Source organism: Haliotis rubra, unplaced genomic scaffold, assembly GCF_003918875.1.
Source record: "Haliotis rubra isolate DU_JTF1 unplaced genomic scaffold, ASM391887v1 Scf14, whole genome shotgun sequence".
NCBI lineage: Eukaryota > Metazoa > Mollusca > Gastropoda > Lepetellida > Haliotidae > Haliotis > Haliotis rubra.
The window spans coordinates 2,926,759-2,939,950 of NW_025765336.1; the positions used below are offsets into that span (position 1 = coordinate 2,926,759).

Consider the following 13,192-nt stretch of genomic DNA (forward strand, 5'->3'; position numbering starts at 1 on the left):
TGATTTACATAAAATATGTGTATTTTAGTAAATGACAGTATCATTATCTTATGTTCATATAAAATAGCGATGAATACAAATTAGAGAACAAAGGTTACGGGTTGCTCTTTTCAGCTTGGTTAGACATATGCTGTGCGCGGAGATGTCTGGACACCATATTGCCTGTTTCAGTGCTTGGTTCCTCTCTATACGTGTGAAGGCATGCAAGTGACAACCATCGAGGGTCTGGGCAACCCCAGGGATGGCCTACACCCGATACAAGACCGTCTGGCACAGTACAATGGCTCTCAGTGTGGCTTCTGTAGCCCCGCCCAGGTCATGAATATGTATGGGTAAGACATATAAGATATCTATGGAATCTCACAATGGCTCTTGGAGCGGCTTACGTAGCTCCATCCAGGTCATGAATATGTATGGCTAATGTCTTCAAGAAATGTATAGAAGGTCATGACATGTGATGGACACAATGTGTAAAGCTCTCCAGCTATTGCAAGATTAGTACTAACAGCGGCGTAAAACTGCACTCACATCACTACCACCCCCCACAGTACAATGTTCCTGTTTCAGGCTACTGAAGAGGACCCCCAAACCCACCATGCAGGAAGTAGAAAACGCCTATGACACGACTGTCTGCCGGTGTACAGGTCGGTTTGATTTATTTTTTCTAGAAAAACGAATCGAAACAATGTTGTGTAGATCAAGGGGAAAATGAGCTGAATGTAATGTGAACCAAAATACAAGTCTTGCATATTTAACTAACCGAACTCTGGTTGCTTGTAAAATGATATTGTTGCTTTTTTCGGATACATGCATTTTCAACTTGGAAATTGGAAACACTGATCATCCATTTACTACACTGATTTGATGAATCATTGACAAAGCTGATGTCCGATGCAGTCCTCTAGTGTGACTAATTGACAGTCCTTTGCATTTGTTTGCAACCGATGTTTGTAACTTTCGCGAACACTGGTAGTATTACTATTTGATTGACATTTATAAACATATGTTCACGATGTGGTCGGAATTGTATATTTTACTCTGACTTTTGATAAATGGGGAAATAGTTTTAAGACTTTACGTTACCATTGTTGAATACATAGAATGACGGAGCACCGGTTTCACTGTTTGAAATGAATCAATTACACAAAGATAGGACCGCATTACCATGTTCGGTTTTATACTACAGATTTCTCTGCTGTGCAACTCATAACAGCTGTCTCAAGGCACCAAACATAACACTGCGAAAAGTCTTGCTGACATATGTCTGCATCATCTGCACATGATAAACTGTCGTGCCAGCATAAAACGTTAGAAACAAATGTCGATATAAGTTTCAGGGACCAATAGCACGTTACATACACAGACACTCACAGATCGGACAATGACCTACACATGATTAAATTGGAATGTACAGCACATGCTTTTGATTTTAACATATTGTACGCAAGAGTATAGGTGCTTCTGGTGATGATGTGTGTGCAGTTGTAAATGAATCGTGTGATTGTTGATCATAAATGACCCTGTCATGATCAGACATGGAAACCCTGAAGGCGATCTACCTTGCCTAGTTTGACGGTTTCTTATTGTACCAGTTATTTCTTAGACTCGTGGGGTGGTGGGGTTCGCCCGTCACGCCGAAGACCCGGGTTCTATTCCCCACATGGGTACAAAGTGTGAAGCCCATTTCTGGTGTCCCCCGCCGTGATATTGCTGGAATATTGGTGAGTGCGACGTAAAACTAAACTCACTCACTCACTCACTCTTAAACTCGTCCATAAACAATGTAGGCATTGAATCTCTTCACATCATGGGAGTACAAATTATCACGCCAGTTTAATAGTAGCTCTTATCAGTGAGTGAGTGAGTGAGTTTAGTTTTACGCCGCACTCACCAATATTCCAGCTATATAGCGGCGGTCTGTAAATAATCGAATCGGGACCAGACAATCCAGTGATCAACAGCATGAACATCAATCTGCGCAATTGGGAACCGATGTGTCAACCAAGTCATCAAGCCTGACCACCCGATCCCGTTAGTCGCCTCTTACGACAAGCATGGGCTACTGATGGCCAGTTCTAACCCGGACCTTCACGTGTCAGTTATCAACGTTGTGTACTTGAAACATATGATCTGCACATGATGAACTATTGCGCCAGAATAAACATTTCATAAAACGTCAGTGTAGTTCCCAAGGACAGATAGCAAGTCACATGCACAGATGCTCATACATACAAATGCCCCGACCTGATAACTCTAGACCTACATGTTATTAAACCAGAATGTAGAGCACGTGTTACCCTTATTCACACCAAAGTATCCACACAAGAGTATATGAGTGTTTGGTGTCATTTGTTGATGACATGAGTGTAGTCCATACAATAATATGACATGGAAACCCTGAAGACTATCTACCTTGACTAGCCTGACAGTTTCCCATTGTGAACGGTTATATCTTCACCTCGTCTATAAACAATGGAGACATTTAATCTCTTGAGATCATGTGGTGTGAGTACAGGTTATCACGCCATTATGATACCTGAGAGTAGCTGTTATCAGCGTTGTGTAGTGTTCATTCAGCACGTATACAATCACGTCTACACTGATGATCAAAATGACCCCAGAATATTGTATCAATAATGCTGAGTCAGCAACGACAAAACTGACAAAGTTCACGCCAAACCGAGTTCATGAGAAAACAATGATCACAGAAATATGTCTGAATACATTGTTTTCAGTGACTGTTCTGAGAAGGGAATTACAATTATGTGGGGCGTAGACACCCAGAACCTGGCCTTTCTTCTCGCTATTGGTTGGAAGCTCTACCACTGTATTGCTGAGTAAACATTGTTCTTGAACGTTTTTCTTTTCGTTCTCTACAAGCACCAGAATCTCCGAACTTATACACACCGTGATTTAAAAAAAACTATCATTTTATTTCAGCAACATAAGTACACACTTATCGTGTGACTATATTTCTGATCCGTCACTCTATGGTCTGGTTTGTTTACATGTAGCTATGACATCGCATAACGGCCAGGTATTGTTAGGCACAAATAAATGTTTTTCATGTAAATTATTTAAGCGTTGGTTGCTATCGCTGGGGCAGGACATGCTTTCCCCTGTCCGCAAACACCCGGTGTCATCAGAGATCTTCACCGACCCATACCTTTAACATTGTTTTGCCGTTTACGTTCAAATCACCGGATAATCGAGACTGGTTATTTTCTGGCCTTAACGTTTATGTTCCGACGAGGTATCATTGCATTTATTTATTTTCTAAAGTAATTATATGATAGACGAAGTGGAACACTTTTATGGATAGACAACTTCTTTGTTGCAGTAGTAGTGTGACGTTTCTTTATTTGCTTGATAACGGTGTTAGGATCTACACCGAAACGAAGTTGTACTATCCATAAAGAAGTTGTCCATCCATCATACCACTTCATCATACCAGCTTCTAAAAGCCACTTAAGGAAGTTATGTGATAGACGTTTAGTGTCACTTGTGTCCAACTGGACCTTGTATACTTTTGTATACGCCGACCATGATTAACCTCGTTTTTGGTGGTTTGCAATGATTCACCCAGCGATATGCATGCAATGGGGGTTGGTAATTAATTAAGACAACATGAACTAGACAGCCCAGTGATTGATATTCTGCGTACAATGTGATGTCAGTGTCCTGGAGTGAGTGAGTGAGTGAGTGAGTGAATTTGGTTTTACGCTGCTTTTAGCAATATTCCAGCAATATCACTGCGGGGGACACCACAAATGGGCTTCATCTGTGTCCTGGAAAAGCATACGAGAGCTTATGCTAAAAACCAAAAATTCAATAATATTTGACATTGACATCCAAACCGTTTCACTGATGATAGCTCGGGACGAATTGATTAAAGATTTGCCAAATTGGATGGTTAGATCCTGAGTTGAAGCTTTAGTATGGCATAGGTTATTCTCAACCTTGATTTGACCTTCAGTATGATTTACGACTTCTGCTAAAGTCCCGCAGATTTTAATTTCTTTTTTTTTAACACTTTCAAACGATATTTAACACAACGCTGCAATGAGCGACTATTCGGCACAGACATAGGTAATGACGCAGGAAAAAAAAATTGCACCCGAGGGTACCAACAATAATATTCGCTGTATCAAATATTTAAAAAGCTTGGTAAAAATCCTGTAATTACATAGAAGAGTGAAACCTGACAGTTCTGTTGCCTACATCATTTCATCACTTTACCGGGCCCCACTGGAAGAACCTTTGAAATAATGTTTGAACTAGTGTTGGGAATTGGTTAAAATCTCATAATTGATGATTGGTCCATTACAACCGATCAATCATCGAAAATAATTGGTTAGCGTCATTTATCAAATGTTCCTGTTGTCTTTGTAAAAAATAAAGAAAAACATGTAGTAATTTGGGTTTTTTTTGCAAATTAAACAAAATCCATTTGCAAATTTTGCATATTTAAAGGATTATTAGTATGTTAGGAACACAGATTTCCTGGTTCTTTAAGATAAATTCAATCATGACTTGGAACGAGCTTGTGCTTATGAAACGTAAATTTAATGACACAGACAAAAGCAACCTTGTGAAAAATATTGTTGATGCAAACAAGTGTTCCAAGATTGGTTGCGTTCGATTATGAGAAAACATGATCGATTGCTTGGTCGTTTAGTCACTGCGACCAATCTTCGATTATTTCAATTAATCGGACCACCACTACTTTGAACCCTTGACAGTATATATTAAGATCCCCTCGACCCATAGGTCAAGGTGAAACCACGTACAAGTACACATTGCACATGTACCTGCAGGTTACAGACCTATTCTGGACGCGATGAAGTCCTTTGCTGCTGATGCTGCGCCAAATCTTCCTGGAGGCACCATTGACATAGAGGTAAAGCGGTGTATAATCTAACCCATTGTCCTGATGATGTACACCTTAACGAACCGAGCTATGTATGGTCCACAGTGAATGATCGCTAACCTATGTACTGCTGATTTCCTTTGACGTTAACTGTAACTAGTTTTTATCTAACAACGTGGTATTCCTTCAGAAATTGGTCATTTATTTTTTAAATTGGAACTATAACTCATTGCCAATTGCTACTTCCAGGAACTGGACAAGAAGATATGCAGCAAAACCGGGAAGACCTGCACAGGACGCTGTTCATCTGAGAGACAGACTGACTTGGAGCAGGTGCCCCTCCACATTGTGCTGCAGGGGTCACAGTGGTACAAACCCACCACCAGGCAGCAGCTCTACGCCCTCCTCGACCAACACAAGGGAGACAACTACAGGCTCGTTTTCGGGAATTCAGGATTCGGTATGCCTATATTTCTTACATAGCTGATCACATGCATTGAGAATTCATTAGTTCCTGCCCAATCATGCACCAGTGTTTTAATACAATAACGTCCCTGAACGTGATATTTCAAAGACGCACATGATGCCATCACTATCTTCGGGCACTTTCGAATTCAACAAATGGTGGACATAATTTCGTAAACATGCAAGTAGATGTGTTTTTGTCAAAAGGTAAGCTATATGATAACATGTAAAATATCAATTAATATGAACAGGAACGTATTCCAAATGTTTATCAAGGACCTCTGTCACTCATTTATCCATTACGGAAAAAGCTTTCAAAAACCGGAAATAACATTCAGCACTAACACAAACAATAGATACTCTGTGTTTCATCGTGCTATCTATTCTTAATTACTCAAGCCATTACATTCCCATGTTATTATAATAAATACAAGAGAACCAGTCCCTAGCATAGCTAATTTTGAGCCTGATTTGAATTGTATGACGACAAAATCATCAAACTGTACTTATTAATTCTTCATAACAGACATGAAGGTGCTGACGCCATCCGTGAAAATAAACTTTTATGGAGAATGGGTTCAAAGTACTTTATATCATGGAACCAAGATATAATACACAGGATTATTAATACACAGGATTATTTGATCATGTATATCATCAGTAATGTTGATATAATTGACTTTTACCTGATTATTAATTCCAGGTGTGTATAAGGAGATCGGACCGTGGATGTATGATGTCCTCATCGACCTGCGTGGCATCCAGGACTTCTATAACATTGCAGTAAGTTATAAAATGTTATAAAGGAGAACTGTAGGCAGTGTCTGTAAATATCACCAATTATTTCATGCTGGGTGGACGTGTGAACTTGACCAGACTGTCTGTGTGTCGTGCACGAAGACGTTGGAAGCTGCTTGAACGTTTACACAGGAATATTGTACACGTCGATATGATGCAGGTGAAAAGTCGCTGGCTATTGAGAATAACAACATCTGACAGAACTTGATTGATTGAAACATATCGTTCTTTAATGGAATTGGCAGATTGTTTACTTTTTGTAAATGTTTTTCTTGAACATGGACCAATTTGAAAACTGGATTTTTACACGACGACATGATAATTTTATTTTGTTTTAAGAAAGATAATAATTGTGTCTTTGAGAGTACGATGCAGGGACACTATAACGTTTAACTCTTCCGGACTCTAATGAACTCAGTGAGGCCATTTTGCACAGCCTTTGTGCAAGCTCAAGGTGGCCATACACGCGACTAAAGAGACTGTCACTTTTCGCGTTCAGGGGTATCTCCATTTGACGGACTGTGATCAATGTCAACATCAACTTTCAGCTGTTAAATTGACAGTGTTGTCTATAGAATAAATGATGGAACATGATTTTGGCTGTCTTCTATTCACAAACTTGACAAAAAGCCAGACTTGCGTTTCTTTTGCTGTTCAGTATATTTTACGGGCATCGAATATTGAATACCCTTCCTGAATACGAATTATGTTTTTCTGTTAATTCACATATACACAATGTGACATGTATTGATATTTGCAAACACCAGGTGGACGCCTCCAAGGTGACGCTTGGTTCCAGCATCACCCTGACAAACATGATTGAGGTCTTCAAGGAAAACAGCAAGAACCCTGGTTTGTCCTATTTCCGGGACTTCGCTAACAGGGTTTCTGTCATTGCTAATTCTGGAGTCAGAAATGTAAGTAGTAAAGTTTTGAAAATCTCAAATATGTCAATACGTTCTCTGAACACTTTGGAATCTGGCCGATGCCTTCTCACCATACATGCCGAGCACGCATTGAAATGTGTTTATTTTATATCAAGTGATATTACCTTGATATAAAATAAACACATTTTAGTGAATTATAACCCATGCACAAGGTCAAAACAGGTGTCTATCTAAGACTTGGACAGTCTTAGAAATCGACTTGGCACATCCAATACACAAAGAATGTACAGTTGACATGTCGTGCAGGGCGGTGGGGTAGCCAACTGGTTGAAGCGTTCGCTCGTCAAGCCGAAGACCCGGGTTCGATTCCGCACATGGGCGCTATGTGTAAAGCCCATTACTGGTGTCACCCGCTGTGATATTGCTGGAATATTGCTAAAAAGGGCGTAAAACCAAACTCACTCACTCAGTCACTCATTCTGAGCACTTCCTTATTTTCAATTATTAGATCAGCGTCACTGTTAAGCCACACATAGACGTAGTGAATATCTTTTCATGGAAGAAAAGGACTCAACGCCGCGGCAATCTACCACACAATGTGAAGCCATTAAAAGCCAAAAATCTAACTTTACGTGGCTGACGTTGGAAATTTAGAAATATCGTACATGTTGAGAAATAGAATGTGGTTCTGCGATGAGATGGTTTATTTTTCTGTGTTTCAGTTGGGCAGCTGGGCCGGGAACCTGATGCTGAAGAACCTCCACACTGAGTTCCCGTCTGATGTCTTCACCATGTTCGAGACAGTCGGAGCTACACTGACCATTGGCGAGTTATAAGACCATGATGACATTCATGACAAATTACCAATGATGATATTTTTATGAAAATATTCCTTCACGTATAACACAGGCTATTTTGGGAATTACACATTCTGGGTGAGGTATATGTGTGTGTTCCTGGTGAGAGACATGTATCATCTTTTAAATAATTATGCTTATTATGCTTTTGAATCTAATTTTAACAGTAATATTGTGTATCATATTGGATTTAAACATTTCAGAATTAAAACATGTTGATGTTGTGTTTTGGTCCTCATTTAATACTTACGTTTAGTTTTCGTTCAAATTAATGTCCATCTACGTTGTTGCTGCTGTACAGGATCGAGTGATGGCACAGAGAAGTCATACAGTCTCATGGAGTTCCTGAACCTAGACATGAAGGGGAAGGTCATCTTGTCTGTCCTGCTTCCAACATTTCCATCTGGAGATGTGTTTGTCAAGACCTTCAAGGTTTCCCAAAGAGAACAGGTACATAGCTGAAACAGTACAACCATGAATGAAAGTACACTATGTGATTGTACAGTATCTGTAGATCTGTAGATCATTATTATATTGACTTGTGTGTTCCCTTCTGGAAGATTGCATGGCAAAATAAGGTCACCCGTATACATCAGGGTGCCGTGGTTCAAAGCGATCTTAGCGCTAAGGTGACCGTAACTTCCATACCTTAACATAGACTTGACCCTAATACATCAGTGTACCGTTGTACAAAGCGATCTTAGTGCTAAGGTGACCGTAACTTCCATACCTTAACATAGACTTGACCCTAATACATCAGCGTACCGTTGTACAAAGCGATCTTAGTGCTAAGGTGACCGTCACTTCCATACCTTAACATAGACTTGACCCTAATACATCAGCGTACCGTTGTACAAAGCGATCTTAGCGCTAAGGTGACCGTAACTTCCATACCTTAACATAGACTTGACCCTAATACATCAGCGTACCGTTGTACAAAGCGATCTTAGCGCTAAGGTGACCGTAACTTCCATACCTTAACATAGACTTGACCCTAATACATCAGCGTACCGTTGTACAAAGCGATCTTACCGCTAAGGTGACCGTAACTTCCATACCTTAACATAGACTTGAGGTAGTCTTAGGCTTAAGGATGTTTTGCATAACAGCACCCATGTACGCAACATACCGTTAAAACTCTGATGGTGTGAATTATCCCCATGTCATGGGGCCTTTTTGTGTATTTATTTGTAAATATGCAAGAAGATGGGACGCACACAACTGATTAGTCCAGGAATCTTCCCATTCCCATATATAAATGTGTATGTGTCAATTATCCCAATGTCATGGGGCTTTTTTGTGTATTTATTTGTAAATATGCAAGACGATGGGAAGCACACAAATGATTAGTGCAGGAATCTTCCCATTCCCATATATAAATGTGTATGGCAAAAGTCTCAAGGTTGCTCCACGACACGAGGTACAGAATATACTTCTACAACTCTGATGAAGTCACTTGTCACCAATTCACACAGTTAAACTGAAACTGGTTACATCACTGATTTATCCATTTACTTCTTCCAGGACTCCCACGCCTATGTGACAGCAGGCTTCAGAATGCAGCTGGACAGAAGTAACAACTTCCTGGTCAAGACAAAACCATCCCTGGTGTACGGTGGTGTCAACAAGACGTTGGTGAGTCATACATATGTAAATGTGATAAATATTATCAATAAATACAACATAACCTTTTGTTAATTGCTATCCACTTTTACAATGTTCCGAGTTGGAAAACCGTCTGTTGTATGTTACAGGATAAAGATACTCTGCGCATAATGATATTAACCCCGAATATGTGTTTTGCTCTTCGCCTAATGACGTACAAGAATGTGATATTTCTAGGTCCACGCCAGCAACACAGAGACGTTTCTACAAGGAAAACAACTGGGTGACTCTTCAGTCCTCAAAAGTAAGTGACAGGGAGAGGACTGACACAATACTCATCACATCGTTGACACAAGTGTGTGTTATCTTATACACAAGCTTCAGAAGGTGCAGAATACTGCAGCAAGAGTGGTCTCTCAGTCAAAGAAATCAGACCACATTACTCCCGTTCTTCACTCACTTCATTGGCTTCCCGTCCACTACCGCATAAAACATAAAACTCTACTCCTTGTTTTCAAACGTTTACATGGTCTAGTTCCTCAGTACCTCTGTTATCTGTTCCACCGTTATACTCCTGTACGTTCACTCCGATCAAATGACCAGTGTCTTTTGACAATTCCTGTGACTAGGACAAAAACATATGGTGACAGGTCACTCGAGACGACTGGCCCTCATCTCTGGAACAATCTTCCATCTCACCTCAGAACACAACCAGATTTAGCTGTTTTTAAATCAAATCTAAAGACTCGTCTCTTTGCTGAAGCACTTGAACTCTATGTGATATCTAGACCATCTTAGATCCAAAGCGCCTTTGAGCGGTTTACAGATATTGGCGCTATACAAGTATTTGTTTGTATGTGTATGTATGTATGTGTATGTATGTTATCATGTTTCTGTCATGGTTGTAGGATCATGCAATGACCATTTAGTGACCGGTGATTTCTTTACCAAAACGGGGTATCTTTCACGATAAGCAATTGTCAAGATTGACACCTAGCAGAACGACTTGACCTGTTAGAACACTGAATAAATTGTTTATTGTTCATCGCATCCTTTGTAGGTGCTGTAACGACTCTGTCGGCCGAGCTGGTCCCCGACACCACCCCTGACTTGTCCAGTCCAACCTACAGGAAAAGCCTGGCCATGTCTCTGTTCTATAAGGTCAGTATCAGGCGTTGTTGTCTGACAAGGGTCAACTCTGTAATACAAGGGTTCTCAATGTCACCAACTGTTAGTCGTTATATTGTTATCGGGAATGGTACACAGCCTGGATATACGATCTTCAGCACAACCAAAGCAGGCGACACCTACCATCATATGTTTTCAGTGTTGCATGTAGTAACATTGTTGGCCTGTACCTATTGCCAAGTCTTAGGCAGGCGACTGTGTTAACCTGTGCATATGTTAGCCTTGAAACATTATTCGCTTTTTCAGACAAAGTTAATATATACTAGTTGGTGAGTGCGAGTGTATTGTTGACCTTCAAGTAATCAATCCAGTGCCTGCATGGCCTTGTTATTGAAATGAAAAATTCGAAGTTCCGGAATTTACCTTTGTTGTACAATGGTTTGTCGTGTCAATTTATATAACATAATCACATTTCAGTGCGTGCTCGGCATGTGTGGTGAGAAAGCAGCGGCAAGATTCCAGAGTGGAGGTACCAGCTTGATACGGCCTGTGTCTTCAGGCACTCAGACCTATGGCAGTCGTGAAGATGAATACCCTTTGACTAAACCAATGACCAAGGTGGATGCAACCCTACAGGTAAACTACAGTTCCGTAAACAGGTGTCAGGTTAATGTGGGAGGAATCCCATAATGTTTGATTGTCTGTCAGCTATATGACAGCTGACTCTAAACAATCTGGACCAGACAATCCAGTGGTCAACAGCATGAGCAATCTATGCAGTTATGATGCGTTGACATATGTCGAAAAACCCACGACTGTCTTAGACGTTTACAACTTTGGTGAAACCCCCCAAAAATGAGGTAATGTTGCCACGACAGCTCTGTATGTTACTATAGGTACAAAATACGTGTAGTTACTATCATACTTTACCATCCTACAATGGCAAATCACGACACGTTGATGTACAAAAGTTCATCTAAGACGAAACAAACAAACACGTAAATTATTGTGATAGATGCATCAACCATGAGTTACCATGGAAACGTATTATCTGGCTGTTGGCATCATAAACTCTGTCAAAAAAGAAACGCAACCCCTGTATTTTAGAGATTTTGATCTGAAGTTTTAAGACGACACAGCATTTTTATTATTTAAGACAGAAGTCTGAAATTTGGCAGAATAATAACCAAGATGGGCATGTTTAAAATTGTCATTTCAAAAGTCATCTCACAGACACCAGTTTGTCACCAGGGGGGCGTCTTTCTCAGTATCTCGTATGAGCACCACGAGCTGCAATCACTGCACGGCATCTCCTTGGACAAGAACGGATAAGACGCCGGATTCTTTCCTGGGGAATGGCTCTCCACTCCTCCTGCAGTGCAACGCCGAGCTGTTGCAGCGTCTGTGGCGGCGGCTGACGTTGACGTACGCGTCGACCCAGAGTATCCCACAGGTGTTCAATAGGGTTGAGGTCTGGTGATTTAGAGGGCTATGGCAAGACATTGACGTTGGAATTCTGCAGAAAGTTCATTGTTGCACGTGCAGTATGAGGCCGGGCGTTGTCTGGTTGAAAAATCTGTGTCTGTTGGTCAATAATCGGGAGAAGGTGAGGCTGTAATACGTGGTTGATGTAACGTTGGGCTGTCAGGTTCCCTTCAACGATCACCAAGTCTGATTTCTGGTTGTATGAGATGGATCCCCAAACCATAACGCTTTCTCCGCCAAATCTGTCCCCCTGTCGGACGCAGATGGGCGCAAAACGTTCATGACGTCTCCTATACACACGTTTTCTTCCGTCGTGATGTTGCAAAAGAAAACGGGATTCATCAGAAAACCAGATGCGCCTCCAGTTTTGTAAAGTCCATATCCTTACGTTGTTGCACCACCTGAGTCGTCGGCGGAGATGTAGGGGGCGTAGTACAGGTCCAACAACTGGTCTACAGGCACGTAAACCCGCTTCTTTCAGACGGTTCCTAATCGTTTGAGCTGACACTCTCCTCAAACCTGGTATTTGTGTGGCAGTCACGGTTGGTAGGGCATGCCGATTACGCAGGTGATGGACCCGGATGTACCGATCTTGAAGGGGGGTCGTGATTCTTGGCCTTCCACTTCTCGGGCGATCGTTGGTCAAATTGAAGTTGTTGTAGCGGCTCCAAAGTCGGGATATCGTTGTTTTGTGAACATTTAGGTGCCGTGCAACAGTTCCAAAACTTTCTCCGGCTTGAACACGACCAATGGCGATATTTCGGTCGGCAGCACTCAATCGTGGCATTTTTCACACAGCTTTTCATGCGACAAATGAATGAATATAATACGAAAGCACATGGGCTTTTATACACCCCTACATTAACTGCCATTTTCATGATTTGCATGTGTTTTTTTTGTGCGAAGTCACCATGAGGGTCATTTCATGCGTTGTGACGGAATAAGCAATAAAATACACTTATGCGTACAAATGCAGTTGTTTGGATGGTAATCTTCATTAATTACGTGTATAATTTCAATACATTCGAATAACATTTAGTTTGGAAGCAATAACTTCATTCAAACGAATTTTTCATATCTGAGGACAGGGGTTGCGT

At 41.0% G+C, this 13,192-nt stretch overlaps 1 protein-coding gene across 2 annotated transcripts in view; it reads left to right on the plus strand.

Moving 5' to 3' along the window:
* Window positions 1-13,192, plus strand: part of LOC124268730 (xanthine dehydrogenase-like) — a 103,077-nt gene that overhangs the window by 6,494 nt on the left and 83,391 nt on the right. Inside the window, exons 4-15 of one of the 2 annotated variants that reach the window (XM_046703757.1) lie at window positions 172-332; window positions 568-644; window positions 4,818-4,900; window positions 5,120-5,330; window positions 6,039-6,118; window positions 6,901-7,050; window positions 7,743-7,845; window positions 8,179-8,327; window positions 9,402-9,512; window positions 9,720-9,786; window positions 10,543-10,643; window positions 11,088-11,246. The exons of the other annotated variant lie outside the window; for it this stretch is intronic. Of the exons in view, the coding sequence (XP_046559713.1) occupies window positions 172-332; window positions 568-644; window positions 4,818-4,900; window positions 5,120-5,330; window positions 6,039-6,118; window positions 6,901-7,050; window positions 7,743-7,845; window positions 8,179-8,327; window positions 9,402-9,512; window positions 9,720-9,786; window positions 10,543-10,643; window positions 11,088-11,246 (1,452 nt within the window). The remainder of the gene's footprint in view (window positions 1-171; window positions 333-567; window positions 645-4,817; window positions 4,901-5,119; window positions 5,331-6,038; window positions 6,119-6,900; window positions 7,051-7,742; window positions 7,846-8,178; window positions 8,328-9,401; window positions 9,513-9,719; window positions 9,787-10,542; window positions 10,644-11,087; window positions 11,247-13,192) is intronic. 2 annotated transcript variants of the gene reach the window in all.